The sequence below is a fragment of the Salvelinus fontinalis genome, chromosome 13, assembly GCF_029448725.1.
Source record: "Salvelinus fontinalis isolate EN_2023a chromosome 13, ASM2944872v1, whole genome shotgun sequence".
Taxonomy (NCBI): domain Eukaryota; kingdom Metazoa; phylum Chordata; class Actinopteri; order Salmoniformes; family Salmonidae; genus Salvelinus; species Salvelinus fontinalis.
The window spans coordinates 41,842,622-41,862,929 of NC_074677.1; the positions used below are offsets into that span (position 1 = coordinate 41,842,622).

Sequence of the window (20,308 nt, forward strand, 5' to 3'; positions counted from 1 at the left end):
ATGACGAGTTTGGAGGGTACTATGGTGTTAAATGCTGAGCTGTAGTCAATGAACAGCATTCTCACATAGGTATTCCTCTTGTCCAGATGGGTTAGGGCAGTGTGCAGTGTGATTGCGATTGCGTCGTCTGTGGACCTATTGGGTCGGTAAGCAAATTGAAGTGGGTCTAGGGTGTCAGGTAGGGTGTCTGACGAATCAGCGTATTCGGCAATGTTGTTGTTGGACGCAATGCGGAACATATCCCAATCCACGTGATCGAAGCAGTCTTGAAGCGTGGAATCAGATTGGTCAGACCAGCGTTGAACAGACCTGAGCGCGGGAGCTTCTTGTTTTAGTTTCTGTTTGTAGGCTGGAAGCAACAAAATGGAGTCGTGGTCAGCTTTTCCGAAAGGAGGGCGGGGGAGGGCCTTATATGCATCGCGGAAGTTAGAATAACAACGATCCAGGGTTTTACCAGCCCTGGTAGCACAATCGATATGCTGATAGAATTTAGGAAGTTTTGTTTTCAGATTAGCCTTGTTAAAACCCCCAGCTACAATGAATGCAGCCTCAGGGTGTGTGGTTTCCAGTTTACATAGAGTCAGATAAAGTTCGTTCATGGCCATCGATGTCTGCTTGAGGGGGAATATATACGGCTGTGATTATAATCAAAGAGAATTCCCTTGGTATATAATGCGGTCGACATTTGATTGTGAGGAATTCTAAGTCAGGGGAACAGAATGACTTGAGTTCCTGTATGTTGTTATGATCACACCACGTCTCGTTAACCATAAAGCATACCCCCCCGCCCCTCTTCTTACCAGGAAGACGTTTGTTTCTGTCGGCGCGATGCGTGAAGAAACCAGCTGGCTGCACCGACTCCGTTAGCGTCTCTCGAGTGAGCCATGTTTCCGTGAAGCAAAGAATGTTACAGTCTTTGATGTCTCTCTGGAATGCTACCTTTGCTCGGATTTCATCAACCTTGTTGTCAAGAGACTGGACATTGGCGAGTAGTATGCTAGGGAGTGGAGCGCGGTGTGCCCTTCTCCGGAGCCTGACCAGAAGACCGCTTCGTTTGCCCCTTTTACGGCGTCGTTGTTTAGGGTCGCCGGCTGGGATCCGATCCATTGTACTGGGTGGAAGGCAAAACACAGGATCCGCTTCGGGAGAGTCATAATTCCTGGTCGTAATGATAGTGAGTTGACGTTGCTCTTATATTCAGTAGTTCCTCCCGACTGTATGTAATGAAACCTAAGATTACCTGGGGTACCAATGTAAGAAATAACACGTAAAAAAACAAATACTGCATAGTTTCCTAGGAACGCGAAGCGAGCCGGCCATATCTGTCGGCGCCGGAAGTAGAAGTAACCGTCTTATGTAACCATACAAAATGTAACATATTATATACATTTAATTGTCCCGGATTTACTGTGTTACGTCTAGTCTGAGACCAAGCTGTTCGTTTTTGCCTTAAATAACCTTTTGTCTCATGTAACCATACCAAATGTAAGGTGCAGTATACTAAATTGATTGTTCCGGATTTAAATGTACTATGTTACGTCTAGTCTATGAGACCAAGCTGCAACCGCAGTCGGCAAACAGGAACCAACCCACATTCTGCTGCTCACAGAATAATTGTGTTCAAGCCGACGTCGTCGTCACTCACTTCGAAGCCAAGGAATGTTTCTCTGGTCGCTGCATTGGGACAGAGGTGTTTTCAGTTTCCCGTTAACTCCAGAACGCGGACTGCTTTGCCTACAGTAACTGAGCGAGTTTGACATATTGGATTAATTTTTTTCGATAAACGAGAGCTGTACCGACGGCGGGCACTTTATTGAACTCGTGTTGCTCTGCTCTTTATCAATTTAGATTTGAACTTTGAAATCCACCTCTCACCTACACGTTTGGGATCACGTTGAGGAATTGAAACGTAAGATCTTTGAAAACTTTCCCTTGCATTACAAGAATAGAATAGAATGCTCGACACAATGTCTGTTTGCTTCGAAATTAAGCGCCTATGGTGGTGAGATGAAAGGAAATAGGGAATATCTATGAACACACGGACATCTATGCCTGAGAGGTAATTTTTTTACAAATATTTAGCAACTTTTGATATGGAAACAAACACTGCAGACTTCTAAAAATAGCCTTGATTGTCTTGGGTTATTATTAGTAGGCTAAGGCTTAGCACGTCTGAATTTTAAAGCTCATATGCAGCTATTATAATTATTACCTATGGAAATAATTACATGCATGTATTGTTAAAATTAGTCACCGGTTGCAATTAAGGGCACATGAACAAAGTCAAGAGTTGCCACTTGCATTATTTAATAGCACAGCTAAGTCTTAGCCCAAATTGTAAAGATGTTTTGCAATTGTGAGGTCCATAGTTTATGATCACTTAATCTGTTGTTATTCCCCATGGGGTACTAACCTTCATGTATCCAGTGACAGTATAGTTGTTTTTCCTGTCTGTACCTCAAATCCAACTCTTTCTCTTTCTCTCTCTCTTTCTCAGCCTGGACATTATTCACCAACAACAGAGCTGCTGATAAAAAGCAAGCAACTTCTGTGGGATAAAAAAACAAACATTTTTTGGGGTCATTGTTGTTGCTGGTCACAGGAGATACTGAAATATGGGTTCTAGCCTGACATGTGCGGGCGTGGTGTGGGCTCTGCTCTCCTTCCTGTGTGCGGCGGCCTCGTGTGTGGGTTTCTTTATGCCATACTGGCTCCTAGGGTCCCAGATGGGTAAACCGGTCTCCTTCGGGACCTTCCGGCGGTGCTCGTACCCGGTGCGTGATGAGGTTCACCAGGCCACAGTGATGCTGGAGCAGTGTGGGCGTTACGCCTCGTTTCAGGGCATCCCTAGTCTGGAGTGGAGGATCTGTACGGTGGTGACAGGGGTGGGCTGTGGCCTGCTGCTCCTGGTGTCCCTCACGGCCCTGATGGGCTGCTGTGTGTCTGACCTCATCTCCAGGACCATTGGACGGGTGGCCGGGGGCATCCAATTTGTAGGGGGTAAGTTAAAATCATTATGCGCTGTTGTTTTTTAAGTGATTTGAAGATTGGATGGATGGATGGGTGGAAGGAAGGATGGATGGGTGGATACAATAATGAGTAGACTGACTCCTCCACCAATGGGTGTAGAATGTTATCGTTGAATGATTTAATAGAATGGAGCTGGGCTGAACAATGACTCCACAACGTTCATTTTTGGTTTCACCGTTTGTCTTATTTTTCGGACCTTGGGGGTCAGAGGGGAGAGAGAAATGAGGTGGTGATGGTGGGAGCTTCCTGATCCAGGTGCAACACACTCAACATGTGGTGTGTGTCCTCTAAGAAAAATTCCTCTTATAGAGGAAAGGCCTCAGTAGTAAATCAGAGCATACTGCTTCTCTTCCCCCTCATGCACTCATCCCCCTCTCCTCCATCTGTATAAAGACTTTGACCGCTTTATTCATTCAGCCAGTGTGGGGGACTGGGGTTGATTTAAGTGTGACCTCTTCTTGCTTGCATATCAGGGCTTCGGAGTCCTCGCTCTGTCTCTCTCAAATTCTGTATGCTTTAATGGCATGAATGACGAGGTCAATGTTGCCAAAGCGATACACATAAAAAGTATGAAAACAACAGGGACAACAATGAGAATATTAGCTATAATACTAAATATACAGGCATCTGCCAAAATAATGGAAACCCCTACATGAAGTGTCTTAATAGGGTGTTGGGCAACCACAAGCCAGAACAGCAATGTGCCTTCGCATAGATTTTACAAGTGTCTGGAACTCCATTGGAGGTATTGCTAGCAATTTATGTTATTCTGTAATAACACAGACCACAAGGCAAATCAGGGGGAGGAAAATAGGTTTATTCAAAAAGGACAAATCATGCTTGGAAGTAGATGGTCATGCTCCCCTGTCCTCAGTGATGCTCTTAGTGATTCTTTCCAGTGGCTCTCTCCAGTGATTCTCTCCCCAGAACAAAGGGACAGCATGTAGTGTTATAACCCAGCCCTAGCCTGTGGTTGACCAATTAGAATTCCTTGCAATAAAACTAGCCAATGGCCAAGTAACAAGTATCCTATTTCAGAAGACATATTCCTCCCATGTCTCTGATCCATTGCTCATTAATCCCCTATTACAGGAAAAAAAAAACTTTTTCCATTGATCGTTATTACTCTTGACTTCTCGGCCTTTTGACCTCTCTTCCTTTTGACCTCTCGTCCTCTGTCTCTGCGTTGTGTATTTATCTTCAACATATTCTTACAGTATGTTACACCATTCTTCCACTAGAAATTCCATAATTTTGTGTTTTTTTTTATGGTGGTGGAAAACGCTGCCCAGAATCTCCCGTAAGTGTTCAATTGGGTTGAGACAGAGAGGAAGAGGCCAAGTGAGAGGTTTTACTCCACCCTAAATTTTTCCACTAAAATAAGCCCATGAAGTGAGGAATTTTTGTATGGTCAATGAGAAAGTGTTGAATTTGGTCAACAACAAAAATGTAATTGCCAATTTGCTACGTAAAAGCTTATTTGATCTAATAGACATTTTGTAATGGTTAAAGCACTGATATATTACTGGACGCACGTGGTGTTTCGGGCGACATTAAATACAACTTATCTGGGAGTTATGCCTTCTGTCATAGAGAGAGGGGAATCATCATGGATATAACCAGTGGTGATTTTAGCATGTAAATCTTGGTGGGGCAAAAAAATTTATTGTGGGATGCATGCCAGCAAAGCCACTACACAACACATTAATTGCACTATAATGGTGACAAACGGTGCCCATAAACTGTTAGGGCCTACATAAAGCTGTCCCAACAGCAGAGTCCCAACAGCAGTCCCAATGGAAAACCAGGTGTTTTAATTGGCGTATGCTTACTTAGATTTTTACCTTACCTTTACCTTTTACCTCAAGATAGTCATGTAAACACTTTACTCTGCTTATTGCCGTACTCGGCTTACTGGCACAATCAGTTTAATATTGAATTATTAGTGTGCATGTAAACATATTGTATCCCTCAGGAGGCCAGTGGCCATTTCATGCACGATAAATATCTCCCGACATTTTGCTCTCTGAGATGACACAGCGTCCGCCTCATTATTTATTAATGAAAGAGGGAGACTGTTTATCCTCCTAAATTCTCCTCTATGGTCTGTTATAAATTCTGTTCTATAGTCCATGCAGTGGTTCTTACACGCTTAGAAATACACTTCCATTAGGTAATGGCTACAATGCCAGCAGGGGGAATTTTAGAGATCCTCACTTATGATATAATACAATACAATTTCCATGAAAATTGAGATAAAGTATTGCAATTTTCATGGAAATTCACTTGTTAAAGTAACTAACGAGTTGCTGTTTATTCGGTTCATATCAACAAAGTACTGAGTAATGGGTCTTAATACTTATGTAAATTGTAATTTTTCAGTTTAATTTTCAATAAACGTGCAAACATTTCTTAATCTGTTTTTTTGTGGGGGGGGGGGGGGGGGGGTTGTGTGGAAATAAACAATTGAATCAATTTTAGAATAAGGCTGTAACGTAACAAAATTTGGAAAAGTCGAGGGGTATGAATACTTTCCGAATGCACTGTATATGAGTACATTCCAGAGTATGTGAGCGGAGTGGAGCGATCCCATTATGACTGGAGCGCGGAGCGAGATTCCCAAAGGCTGGAGCATAAGGCCTTCTCGCCCACTACAATTTCGCTCCAGTAGTGCTCACTTCACGAGCTCAGGGCACGCCCGCACCAGCATGCATTTGTAGTCTACTTGTGTGCTGCTGCTATAGCCCCTTGTTTTAGCTTCTGTCGTGGCGTTCGCTAAATACTTTCATAAAGAAACTGATCAAAACACATAAAACACACAAAGGTGCAAATTCAAGGTGACTTACAAAGATGAGGACCAAGAGCAAGAGGGGTAGTGCCGTGTTCACAGCTAAAGAATCATGGTGGAATCTGAAAAGACATGTATCCCGAAAGCACGATGGTGTACTTATTACTACACGCACATGCTAAAAGGAACAAGGTGGGTAAATAAGTGGGTCAGTGTAGCAAAGTATTTAGAAACAAAAAAATCAGATCTCTTTAAACTTTTTGTTCTATTATATATATATATACACAATAGGCCATATTTGATTTTGGCCTGGTATATAACCACATGCAAGAAGCTCTCTGTTTTGATAGTTTTTTTTTGCCGAAAAACGTTAGGCCTACCTATAGAAAACTAAAAAAACATCTCTGCCCAGCTTGTCAAGAATGGACAAAAGTGTGGAAAGGATATTCTCCGCTGCTGGCCTTCTCTCCAGGCACCATCTCATGAGCCTGAAGCCACAGACTGGCCAAACTCGTGTTTCTAAATATGAATTTATAAAAATAATTTCAAAAGCATGAAGTCCTTTTTTGTTTAATTTGTATTTCATTCTAAGTAAATCACAGCCTATATGTGAAATGTGTAGACTATAATGATTTAATACAACAAAATGTTTAAATGCTGGACGCTTTATGTCCCTACCAACCTATTGTGTCGCACTCGCAAATGCTTCACAATGTATTTCTATGTAGGGTACAGCCTTGAAATAATTGAAATATTATAGCCTAAATAATTCATTTGTTCCTTCTTAGGTCTGGAGCCACACAGGGAGCCTATTTAGAGTGTTTATATGCTGTTTAATATGACATATTAAACAGCCTATTAATATAGCCTATTTGAATTATTCACCTTTTCATGTTTATTCGAATACTTTTCGTTCAAATCAAATGTATTTATGTAGCCCTTCGTACATCAGCTGATATCTCAAAGTGCTGTACAGAAACCCAGCCTAAAACCCCTAACGGCAAGCAATGCAGGTATAGAAGCACGGTGGCTAGGAAAAACTCCCTAGAAAGGCCAAAACCTAGGAAGAAACCTAGAGGAACCAGGCTATGAGGGGTGGCCAGTCCTCTTCTGGCTATGCCGGGTGGAGATTATAACAGAACATGGCCAACATGTTCAAAATGTTCATAAATGACCAGCATGGTCAAATAATAATAATCACAGTAGTTGTCGAGGGTGCAGCAAGCCAGCACTTCAGGAGTAAATGTCAGTTGGCTTTTCATAGCCGATCATTAAGAGTATCTCTACCGCTCCTGCGGTCTCTCATTAACATCAAATGGTTTGGTTTCAATACTTCAAAACCAAATGGTAGGTCCAGGTAGTTACAAAAATAGATGGGTGTTGGTTAAATTGTGATTTTAATCAAGAGTGAATTTGGAGAGGCAGTTTCTTTTTTTTCTGTGAGCGTGGAGCGGTTTTTAGCAGAGCGGTTGGAAGGACATGGAAATCACGTTTGTCTGCATCTGGGTACAATGTCGAAGCAAAAAAAGGTTATTAATTCGAACAAGGGCAGGCAAAGGTACCGGATGGCAGGCAGGGTCAGGTCAGGCAGAGGTCTGTAATCCAGAGTAGTGGGGCAAAGGTACCGGACGGCAGGCAGGGTCAGGGCATGCAGCAAGGACAAAACCGGGAAATAGACAAATAGACAAGGCAGGAGCAAGGGGTAAACCGCTAGTAGGTTTGAGGAAAAAAACAAACTCTCACAGACAGACAGAAAACACAGGTAGAAGTACCCAGGGGATAATGGGGAAGAAGGGCAACACCTGGAGGGGGTGGAGACAAGCACAAGGACAGGTGAAACAGATCAGGGCGTGACAGCAGTTGCACAAGCGCCGATCCATGAGCGATGAGAGGGAATTCCAACTTCAACTCTGCTCACATACTCCGCCTTATCTCAGCTCACTGGTCACCATAACACCCACCCGAAGCACGCGCTCCAGCAGGTATATCTCACTCGTCATCCCCAAAGCCAACACCTCCTTTGGCTGCCTTTCCTTCCAGTTCTCTGCTGCCAATGACTGGAACGAATTGCAAAAATCGCTGAAGTTGGAGACTCATATCTCCCTCACTAGCTTTAAGCATCAGCTATCTGAGCAGCTTACAGATCGCTGCAGCTGTACACAGCCCTTCTGTGTATAGCCCATCCAACTACCTACCTTATCCCCATATTGTTTTTTAACATTTTTTTTGCTCTTTTGCACACCAGTATTTCTACTTGCACATCTATCACTCCAGTGTTAATTTGCTAAAATGTAGTTACTTTGCTACTATGGCCTATTTATTGCCTTACCTCCTTACGCCATTTGCACACACTGTATATACATTTTTCTATTGTGTTATTAACTGTACGTTTGTTTATCCCATGTGTAACTCTGTGTCGTTTTTTTATCGTACTGCTTTGCTTTATCTTGGCCAGGTCGCAATTGTAAATGAGAACTTGTTCTCAACTGGCCTATCTGGTTAAATAAAGATGAAAATAAATAAATACATGTGCTATAGTTCAGTCAATATCTGATGGATTTAAAAAATGCAAAGAATTTGGATTATCTTCATCCGTTGTCTGACTGTTTGCGTTTATTAGAATTGTTTATTAGAACCTTTTTAATAATTTTGATGACCATTGTTAATATAAGAGGGGAGGAGATGTTATACAGTGCATTCGGAAAGTATTCAGACCTCTTGACTTTTTCCACATTTTGTTGTTACGTTATAGCCTTATTCTACAATTGATTAAATAGTATTTTTTCCCCCCTTATCGATCTACCCACAATACCCCATAATGACAAAGAAAAAAGTGATTTTTAGAAATGTTTGCAAAAAAAAACTGGAAATATATGGGGAGTTTCTCCCATTCTCCCCTGCAGGTTAGATGGGAAGTTTCGCTGCACAGCTATTTTCAGGTCTTTCCAGAGATGTTTGATCGGGTTCAAGTACGGTCTCTGGCTGGGCCACTCAAGGACATTCAGAGACTTGTCCCGAAGCCACTCCTGCATCGTCTTGGCTGTGTGCTTAGGGTCGTTGTCCTGTTGGAAGGTGAACCTTCACCCCAGTCTGTCCTGAGCACGCTGGAGCCGGTTTTCATCAAGGATCTCTCTGTACTTTGCTCCATTCATCTTTCCCTCGAATCTGACTAGTATCCCAGTCCCTGCAGCTGGAAAACATCCCCACACCATCACCATGCTTCACTGTAGGATGGTGCTAGGTTTCCTTCAGACAAGAGAATCTGGTTTCTCATGGTCAGAGTCCTTCTTCAGGTGCCTTTTGGCAAGCTCCAAGTGGGCTGTTGTGCCTTTTACTGAGGAGTGGTTTTTGTCTGGCAACTCTATTATAAAGGCCTGATTGGTGGAGTGCTGCAGAGATGGTTGTCCTTCTAGAAGGTTCCCCCATCTCCTCAGAGGAACTCTGAAGCTCTGTCAGAGTGACCATCGGGTTCTTGGTCACCTCCCTGACCAAGGCCCTTCTCCCCTGATAATTGCTGAGTTTGGCTGGGCAGTTCCAAACTTCTTCCATTTTTAAGAAGTTTGGTAGCCTAGTGGTTAGAGCGTTGGGCCAGTAACCAAACGGTTGCTAGATTGAATCCCAGAGCTGAAAAGGTAAAAATATGTTGTTCTGCCCCTGAAGAAAGCAGTTAATCCACTGTTCCTAGGCAGTCATTGTAAATAAGAATTTGCCTAGTTAAATGAAAAAAGAATGATGGAGGCCACTCTTCTTGTGCACCTTCAATTGCGCAGAAATGTTTTGGTACCCTTCCCCAGATCTGTGCCTCAACACAATCCTGTCTTGGAGCTCTACTGACAATCCCTTTGACCTAATGGCTTGTTTTTTTGCTCTGAGATGCACGGTCAACTGTGGAACCTTATATGGACAGGTGTGTGCCTTTCCAAATCATGTCCAATCAATTGAATTTACCACAGGTGGACTCCAATCAAGTTGTAGAAACATCAAGGATGATCAATGGAGACAGGATGCACCTGAGCTCAAATTCGAGTCTCATAGCAAAGGTATTTTATTTCTTTTTTGCAAACATTTCTAAATAATGTTTTTTGTTTTGTCATTTATGGGGTATTGTGTGTAGATTGAGGGAATTTTTTTTACTTAATCCATTTTTGAAGGCTGTAATGTAACAAAATATGGAAAAAGCCAAGGGGTCTGAATACTTTCCGGATGCACAGTGAAGCTAGAATGGTTGCGGCACGGTAGTGGGTTGAGCTAAAGGAGAGAGCAAGCTAATAATTCTACCCTAGGTTTTGGCGATATGGCCCAAATAACATAGAACAATATTTTTCACATTTTTCCCAGTATGCTGTTATTTTATGTTTTTGAATAATAAAAGTTCAACATTATGAGGTGTGCATGACCCTAGGGTGGCAAGACATACAGTACCAGTCAAAAGTTTGAACACACCTACCCATTCCAGAGTTTTTCTTTAGTTTGACTTTTTTTCTACATGTAGAATAGTAGTGAACACATCAAAACTATGAAATAACAAATGGAATCATGTAGTAACCAAAAAAGTGTTTAACAAATGTAAAATATATTTTATATGAGATTCTTCAAAGTAGCCACTCTTTGCCTTGATGACAGCTTTGCACACTCTGTTTGCTGCACGATATGGGCAAAAAAGGTTGGCCTTATTGTTTACCAAATATTGTAATTGCGATTTGACTTGCGATTTTAGATCAACAATTTTGGGTGAACTGTTGGAATCAAGGAAATAGAATGATTTTTGACCTTAATCAATTCAATGTTTATTGGTCTCGTACACAGTTTTGCAGATGTTATCGCAGGTGCAGCAAAATGCTTATGTTTCTAGCTCCAACAATGCCGCAACAATGCAACATTCTATAGTTCAAATGTAATAGAGGGCACTTTGAATACAGTGTTGTTTGACATGAAACAGCCAAGAGGCTGGGAATTAGAATACTAGCTAATAGGATCTCTATAGAGGCGTTATTGTGACAGGGTAGGGACACAAGTGTTGGTCAGTGTTTCCAGGGGAGTAGGCTACATTAAATGTTTTCTCTTTCTTCATGTAGCTAACATATTCATGCTTCACCTATTCCTCTCTGATTTAGAAGATACCATTGCACAAACAACATGCTGGCCTACACCAGCACTTGTGCGAGGCTGTATTGACTCAGTACATTTATTAGCTAGCTAGCCAACTAAATAGCAATTAACATAAGCAGCTAACACAATTTTTTTTTTAGCAACTTGATAAGAATAGACAAACTAGCTGTTTGCAGACGGTAAGATACACAAACTAATAGTATAATTATGGAATGCTTGAGGATTTATATTAGGAAGCGACGTGGAAAGCTGCATTGTTGTCATCAACATATTGTTGCATCTGCTGCAATCATGCAGACTAAAGAGGGAACGGTCGGCAAATGATCCCGTGGTCGAGCAACAACAACTGCGCTCATTGAGTGACAGGGGGCGGGGCTTGGTGAGAGAAGGAGAGAGCCGATGCAAGTAGCACAGTAAATTATAAAAACGGGAGTGGTGTATCACTTTAAACCTCTACAGGATCGGTAGGTCCCCCACGGGACAGTTGAGCTAACATAGGCTAATGCAATTAGCATGAGATTGTAAGTAGCAAGAACCTTTCCATGGACATAGACATATCTGACATTGGCAGAAAGCTTAAATTCTGGTTAATCTAACTGCACTGTCCAATTTACAGTAGCTATTACAGTGAAATAATACCATGCTATTGTTTGAGGAGAGTGCACAGTTATGAACTTGAAAATGTGTTAATAAGCCAGTTAGGCACATTTGGGCAGTCTGGATACAAAATTGAACAGAAATGCAATGGTTCATTGGATCAGTGTAAAACTTTGCACATACACTGCTGCCATCTAGTGGGTGAAATTTAAATTGCGCCTGGGCTGGAATAATACATTATGGCCTTTCTCTTTGCGTTTCAAAGATGATGGTACGAAAAAACAAAAAAACACATTATCGTTTACCAGATCTAATGTGTTATATTATCCTACATTCATGTCACATTTCCACAAACTTCAAAGTGTTTCCTTTCAAATGGTATCAAGAATATGCATGTCCTTGCTTCAGGCCCTGAGCTACAGGCAGCTAGATTTGGGTATGTCATTTTAGGTGAAAATTGAAAAAAAGGGGCAGATCCTTAACATTGAAATAAAGTAAATACCTAAACTAGTCTGTGCAGCAATACCGATATATAGTAAAATAAGAAATACCGCCCATCCCTATTCTACCCTAGCTGTATGATGATGTATGTATACCACAGGAGACAAAAGGAAGAAAAAGCGGAAAAGCAGTCACCTTTGTATCCGACAGACGTGTGTGATTGGTTCTTCGAGCTTCTGAGATTCCAGTGAATCGCACGTCAGATATCTAAACAAAATTATTGAAAGATAACCTAAAATACCATTTAAAAAAATTGAAAATATTGTGATATGATATTTTGGCCATATCACCCAGCCCTAGCACAGCTCAGCACAACACACTGAGCACTACTGTGTCTAGACAGGTTAGGGCTATATGTTCTGTTTTGCATGCTTTAAATCCTATTATGACGGATGAGGTTCAGATGGAGCCATGCATAGGTAATATTTCACTGTTTCAGACGACTTATGAGTTATCCGGAAACCAAAAGCTAAACCGCAGCTGTGAAATTGATCCTATTCGCTTGAGGCTATATGATATATTATTGTATGGTAAAGCACAAAATATGTGCTCTTGGAAGTATTTCTCTTCTTGGAAGTGAGAGAAGGAATAAAAAAATCATATTATTCTGTCTGTTTATTTTCATGCTTTTCACCGTCTGTCTGTTCGGTCGCTCTGTCTATCAGTTCTTCTATCAATCTACTGCATCATACATATCCACAGGTGCCAGGTGGTACTTGTCTGCTCATCTCCCACCCAATCCCTCTTGTTTCTCTTTCCTTCTCCCTGGTCTCTAAACTCTGGTCTTTTGAAGTATAACACTGTTCTCTCTGCAATCAATCTCCCATTCATTTCCCACAAAGGGCCCCATACCTCCAGTCTCCCTAATGTACGGCCCGGCAGTTCATCAAAAGAGGGAGAGACAGGTAGTGGAGGGGAGGAAAGAGACAGAAGGACCGAGGGAGGTGGAGAGAGAGCACGAAGGAACAGCAGTAGAGTAAATCAGTGACCTGAAGACAGCATGGACCGGATTGGTTCCACAAATAGAGACTGAACGTGCTGCTGTGGAAATTATACCCTTCTCAACTGGAGACTCACTCATGTAAATATGTCAATTATCCTCCAAGAGAGGTCATCCTGTCAAAACAAGGGGAGATTTGAAGGAAAGCACATTCATTAATTGCTAAAACAACAAACAAGTTTCTTTCCCAGAAACCAGATCTGTGGCTTGTTTTGGTGAATCCAAACTGATCAGGCAAAAGCCACATATACATATATGTATGTATATACTACTGTTCCAGAGTTTGGGGTCACTTAGAAATGTCCTTGTTTTTGAAAGAAAAGCAAAAAAATGTAACATTAAAATAACATCAAATTGATCAGAAATACAGTGTTGTCACGACCGTCGTATGAATAATTAGACCAAGGCGCAGTGTGAGTAGAGTTCCACATTTTAATAATAGTGAAACTTCCAATAACTATAAAGATCGTGAAATACATAGCGAACATAGGCACTCACACAAAACAATATCCCACATCGCAGGTGGGAAAAAGGACACACTAATAAGTATGATCCCCAATTAGAGGTAACGATTATCAGCTGCCTCCAATTGGGAACCATACACAGACACCAACATAGAAATATAATACCTAGAAACCCCCCTAGTCACGACCTGACCTAAAACACCATGGAGAACCCCGAGGGCTCTCTGTGGTAAGGGTGTGACCGTACCCCCCCCCCCCAAAGGTGCGGACTCTGACGCAAAACCTGAAACTAGATGGTTAGGGTGGGCAACTAGTGTCGGTGGCGACTCCGCTCAGACCGCAGATCCGGCCATGAAGCCGGGCTGAACGCCATGCCGGACTGGGCACCGGTGCAGAGGAAGGCTCCGGCCATGGAGCGGGACTGGACGCTGTGCCTGGACTGTACTTCGGCGCTGTGGAAGGCTCCGGGCCATGGCACCGGCGCAGTGGAAGGCTCCGGGCCATGGCACCGGCGCAGTGGAAGGCTCCGGGCCATGGCACCGGCGCAGTGGAAGGCTCCGGGCCATGGCACCGGCGCAGTGGAAGGCTCCGGGCCATGGCACCGGCGCAGTGGAAGGCTCCGGGCCATGGCACCGGCGCAGTGGAAGGCTCCGGGCCATGGCACCGGAGTCGCCTCTTCACTGTTGACGTTGAGACTTGTGTTTTGCGGGTATAATTTAATGAAGCTGCCAGTTGAGGACTTGTGAGGCGTCTGTTTCTAGACACTCTTGTACTTATCCTCTTGTTCAGTTGTGCACCGGGGCCTCCCACTCCTCTTTTCTGGTTAGAGCCAGTTTGCGCTGTTCTGTGAAGGGAGTAGTACACAGCATTGTATGAGATCTTCAGTTTCTTGGAAATGTCTCACATGGAATAGCCTTCATTTCTCAGAACAAGAACAGACTGACGAGTTTCAGAAGAAAGTAATTTGTTTTCTGACCATTTTGAGCCTGTAATCGAACCCGCATATGCTGACGCTCCAGATACTCAACTAGTCTAAAGGACAGTTTTATTTCTTCTTTAATTAGAACAGTTTTCAGCCGTGCTAACATAATTGCAAAAGGGTTTTCTAATGATCAATTAGCTTTTTAAAATAATAAACTTGGATTAGCTAACTCAACGTGCCATTGTAACACAGGAGTGATGGTTGCTGACAATGGGCCTCTGTACGCCTATTTAGATATTCCATAAAAAATCTGCCGTTTCTAGCTACAATTGTTAATGTTGTAAATGACTATGTCTACACTGTATTTCTGATCAATTTTATGTTATTTTAATGGACAAAAAATGTGTTCTTATTTCAAAAACAAGGACATTTCTAAGTGATCCCAAACTTTTGAATGGTAGTGTATATTAAAGGAGCAGTGCAGTCAAAAACGTGATATTCATGTATTTAAAAATATATATATTTCCATACTGAGGTCGAAATAACACTGAAATTGTGAAAATTATGATACACTAAAAAGGCAGTAAGAGCTTTTTGAAAGAAAGAAAAAAGGATGAATTTCAGCCTGTTCAGGTGGGATGGAGTTTTTGACCCACAGCATGACATCACAATCTGATCTGGTTATTCTGACTAATGACCAGTAATCTTTTGTTTGCATATGTATCCTCCTACTTTGAATGGGTAAGCGAGGTAGGTCTAGATGATCCTATCCGCCAATCAGTGCTTTGTATGTAAATATATACGCATTTCTATCAACATGCCCACAAGATCAGACTGATCATTTCAATGGCAAAAGGAGGCTCGGCGTAAATTTATAAAAAATATTTTCATGAAATATATATATATTTTTTAATTAGACATACAGTGATTTAAAAAATAAAGACTGCATGGGGGCTTTTAACACCCGAGCCACTGCCTGTTCACCCCGCTATCATCCAGAAGGCAAGGTCAGTACAGGTGCATCAAAGCTGGGACCGAGAGACAAGCTGGTTTTCAATCTCAAGACTATCAGACTGTTTAACAGCCATCACTAACATTGAGTGGCTGCTGCCAACATACTGACTCAAATTTCTAGCCACTCTAGCCACAATAATAAATGTCACTTTAAACAATGCCACTTTATACAGTATAATGTTTACATACCCTACATTACTCATCTCATATGTATATACTGTACTCTATACCATCTACTTCATAATGCCTATGCTGCACGGCCATCGCTCATCCATATATGTATATGTACATATTCTTATTCATTCCTTTACACTTGTGTGTATAAGGTAGTTGTTGCGAAATTGTTAGATTACTTGTTAGATATTACTGCATGGTCGGAAAAAGAAGCACAAGCATTTCGCTACACTCGCATTAACTTCTGCTAACCATTTGTATGTGACCAATAAAATTTGATTTGATTTGAACATTGAGTTCTTCACTTCACCTGCCACATTATTATGTAGCTTACGGTAGTCCCCAGTCACATGTTGTTTGTTTACAAGCAAACAACTCACTGTTGTGCAGCATGCACCAGGGGATCCAAGTACAGAATGGAAATCAAAACTAAATGTTTGCCAGCTTGAAATCTTATTACAATTAAGTTAAATGTCTAAAATATTTTAAATGCTCTGCAGTTGTGCATTTGGTTTGCTAATTTAGTAGCTAGTTAGCTATTTAGCTAAGTGGTTAGCTTCTTTCAAAATCAAGCATTCGCTTGGTAACAGCAGAGAATCCCCTCCTGGATCAAGAGCCTTGCTAGCTAATATTAATTTTGTGCGTGCAGCAAACTGTGAGTATATATTTTTTTGTATTACTTGTATAGTTTAGGTCAGAAACTGTACAAAATGTTGGCAATGCGCTCGTTAGCATTTAGTTAGCATTCTCTATGAGGATTCCTTAGTTTTTGTTAGCATTGTGTTAGCATTCTGGTAATTTATGTTTTGGGGCTTTGAATATCAGTATTTTTTTAATAAATAGCTGCGGTAAACTTGCGCACTAGGTAATAGATAAAGCAGATCGCGTTCATTATTTTGCTCATTCGATAATTTTTCATTATTAAGCTTACCAGTACTAGTTTCACAAAACTGTGGTTTGAGCCAGTCACATGTTTGTCTACAAAGAAGCACAATAAGAAAAAATGTTAGCTTCTATAAGTACTAATGTTTGCCAGCTATATATCTTAGTTAACTTAATAGTTATATCTTAGATGTGCCAAATAAATTCTCTCCAGCTGAGTTTTGCTAATGTTAGCTAAGTGGCTAATGTTAGCTTGGAAGATAAAGCTTCTTGCTAACAGAAGCAGAGACAATTCCCTCCTGGATTAAGAAAGTGCTTGTTTTGTGTGTGCTGCAAACTGCGTTTTGAGAACCTCGCATAACTTCATGAGCTGGGTTGTCTGTCCTCATAGTAAATGTTTGTGTGCACTCGTTAGCATTTACCTAGCATCTGCTCTGAGGATTCCTTAGTAGGTGTTAACATTTTATTAGCATTCTGGTACGTGACTTTTTTTGGAGATTTTATTTAATAAATAGCACCCCTTGTGTGCACTACCGGTAATACTGTATATCCTGGGATGGCACAGGCATAAAGGTATGGAAATCTGGATACCGTCCAACCCTAGTGTACAATGTAGCTCTGTGATTGTGCGTGTCTTTGTGTGCATTCAACGTACAGTGCATTCGGAAAGTATTCAGGCCCCTTGACTTTTATCACATTTTGTTACATTACTGCCTTACTCTAAAATTTATGAAATATAATTTTTTCACCTATTGACAAACAATACCCCATAATGACAAAACAAAAGTAGTTTTATGCAAATAAAAAATAAGTATTCAGACCCTTTGCTATGACAGTTGAAATTGAGCTCAGGTGCATCCTGTTTCCATTGATTATTCTTCAGATGTTGCTACAACTTGATTGGACATGATTTGGAAAGGCACACACCTATCTATTTAAGGTCCCACAGTTGACAGTGCATGTCAGAGAAAAAACCAAGCAATGAGGTTAAATGAATTGTCCGTAGAGCTCTGAGGCAGCATTGTGTTGAGGCACAGATCTGGGGATGGGTACCAAAACATTTCTGCAGCATTGAAGGTCCCCAAGAGCACAGTGACGTCGATCATACTTAAATGGAGGAAGTTTGGAACCATCCAGACTCTTCCTAAAGCTGGCCACCCGGCCAAACTTAGCAATCGGGGGAGAATGACCTTGGTCAGGGAGGTGACCAAGAACCCGATGGTCACTCTGACAGAGCTCCAGAGTTCCTGTGGAGATGGTTGTCCTTCTGGAAGAGTCTCCCATCTCTGCAGCACTCCACCAATCACGCCTTTATGGTAGATTGGCCAGACCGAAGCCACTCCTCAGTAAAAGGCACATGACAGCCCACTTGGAGTTTGCCAAAAGGCACCTAAAGATTCGCAGACCATAAGAAACAAAATTCTATGGTCTGATGAAACCAAGATTGAACTCTTTGGCCTGAATGCCAAGCGTCACATCTGGAGAAAACCTGTCACCGTCCCTATGGTGAAGCATGGTGGCAGCATGCTGTGGGGATGTTTTGTAGTGGCAGGGATTGGGAGACTCGTCAGGATCGAGGGAAAGATGAACGGAGCAAAGTACAGAGAGATCCCTTATGAAAACCTGTTCCAGAGCACTCAGGACCTCAGACTGAGGAGAAGGTTCACCTTCCAACAGGACAACAACCCTAAGCACACAGCTAAGACAATGCAGGAGTGGCTTCGGGACAAGTCTCTGAATGTCCTTGAGTGGCCCAGCCAGAGCCCGGACTTGAACCCGATTGAACATCTCTGGAGAGACCTGAAAATAGCTGTGCAGCAACGCTCACCATTGTACCTGACAGAGCTGGAAGAAGATCTGCAGAGAAGATTGTGAGAAACTCCCCAAATACAGGTGTGCAACGCTTGTAGCGTCATACCCAAGAAGATTCAAGGCTGTATTACTGCCAAAGGTGCTTCAACAAAGTACTGAGTAAGGATCTGAATACTTATGTCAATGTGATATTTAAAATAAAATAAAAACTGTTTTTGCTTTGTCATTATGGGGTATTGTGTGTGTGTGTGTGTGTGTGTGTGTGTGTGTGTGTGTGTGTGGATTGATGAGGGAGCAAATCTATTGAATCCATTTTAGAATAAGGCTGTAACGTAACAAAATGTGGGAAAAGTAAAGGGATCTGAATACTTTCCGTGTGTCATGGTGTCACTGTCCGTTCCATTCTTGTGGGTTTTGGAGAGCTTGTCAGGGGCCTCTGAGTCTGCCTACGGAATGTTTGTAATGCCTTGGAATTCACATAGAATGCCAGAGTGCAGGACATTCTAAACCCTCCCCGACACCCCCACCATCTCACCACTCCAGAATATAAAGCCACCTACAGCTGCCACTTTCCATGGCCACATAATAGGCTATGCTGCCTTGCTATGTGACTGTGAGGGCAGGCCATGCTCCAGTGCTTAGGGTGGGCTTCTGTATACGGTTTTGGCTGGCTGCTGCCTGCAACTGCTCTCATTTTCACCATCAGACATTAGATCTTGTCAATTCATTTATGTGTGCAGGGAAAGCTGATATCTACGGGTACACTCACAATACCGCATCCGCAAATGATTGAGCTTTGCCATTTTTAGCAATCAGTTGGCAAGAAGAAACGGATCTGTTGTGCTGATAAGATCTTCCATTATAGGTTTTTATATCCTTGTGGTTTTTGCCATGTTTTTCACTTTGAGCATTTCCCTGCCTCATTCTGGTTCTGTCTAATCTGAACATATCCCCCCCAGACGACATCTTGCGTTTGCTAATACCGTCATTCCTGGGCTGAATTACTGTAGCAGCAGGCAGACTCTGTGAAAGTCTGAAGATACAATCACTACACAAACACCCAAGGTTTAGACGGATTCCAATCCACCCTTTTATCAACAGTCTTTACAGGAATACATCAGCAATGAGGCCAACTTGTAGCAATCATGGAAATGTGAGATTCAGAGAGATTTAAAAAAATATATATTGCATCATCACCCTTTGCTTAAATTCCAGTTACTTGCCGATTTTTTTGTTTTTTTGTTGTTGAATTATACAAACATCACCAATTGGGACGTTTAGAACCATCTTGACACAGTAAAAGGGTTCAGTCCAGAGAGAATGGCAAATGTATTGGGACCAGTCTGTTTAGTCCAGGGGCACAGTAGGGCTACTGGCAGGCTGGATGCAGCCCAGAGGGAGATCTTTGAAAGCTACACAGTCTCCTTTGTTCTCCAGCCTCACGGACGTGCCAGTGGCAGTATGCCTCCTCTGACCAACCACCTTCTATGGACAATCTATTGGCTTTCATTATATTATAGCCTGTAAATACAGACAACTTTACTTCAGTTGATCCCTTTCTCTCTGTAGCTGTCAAGGTTAGTCTCAGACAAGGAGGTAAGTCTCAGACATTGTTCAAGTTCCTAACCCCATGCGCACGCAGGCAAGCGAACCGGACACACACACCACAGTACAGTCATTTAGACATCCAATATGGAGTAAATCACTGCCTCTCAGGCAGGTTGTTAAATATGCGGAGTGGTTGCGTTGCATAATTAACAGCTGTATATTGCCTCGTGACCAACTTTCTCATTTTCCCTCATTTGATAACCATGCTGCCTGGCAGACACTGTCTGTCTGTCTGTCAACGCTGCTGCTGCACACACTGTCCTGCTTTTAGAAGCCAATCACAGTAGATGTATTATTCTCCTTGGTTATAACCGTTTGGTTGGGGAATGTCTGAAGTTCTTTACTCTGCGGTCAGTGTTCTGTAGGGGTTCTAGAAGGCGAAATGGAATGGTGCTGGGTTGGTTGAC

At 42.1% G+C, this 20,308-nt stretch overlaps 1 protein-coding gene across 2 annotated transcripts in view; it reads left to right on the forward strand.

Moving 5' to 3' along the window:
* The first annotated feature begins 1,583 nt into the window (after nt 1-1,583).
* Nucleotides 1,584-20,308, forward strand: part of LOC129868716 (LHFPL tetraspan subfamily member 6 protein) — a 57,289-nt gene continuing 38,564 nt past the window's right edge. The window contains exons 1-2 of one of the 2 annotated variants that reach the window (XM_055942903.1): nt 1,584-2,059; nt 2,498-3,000. In XM_055942903.1, the coding sequence (XP_055798878.1) occupies nt 2,616-3,000 (385 nt within the window). In that variant the 5' untranslated portion in view covers nt 1,584-2,059; nt 2,498-2,615. The remainder of the gene's footprint in view (nt 2,060-2,497; nt 3,001-20,308) is intronic. The other variant, XM_055942904.1, reaches the window with a different exon arrangement.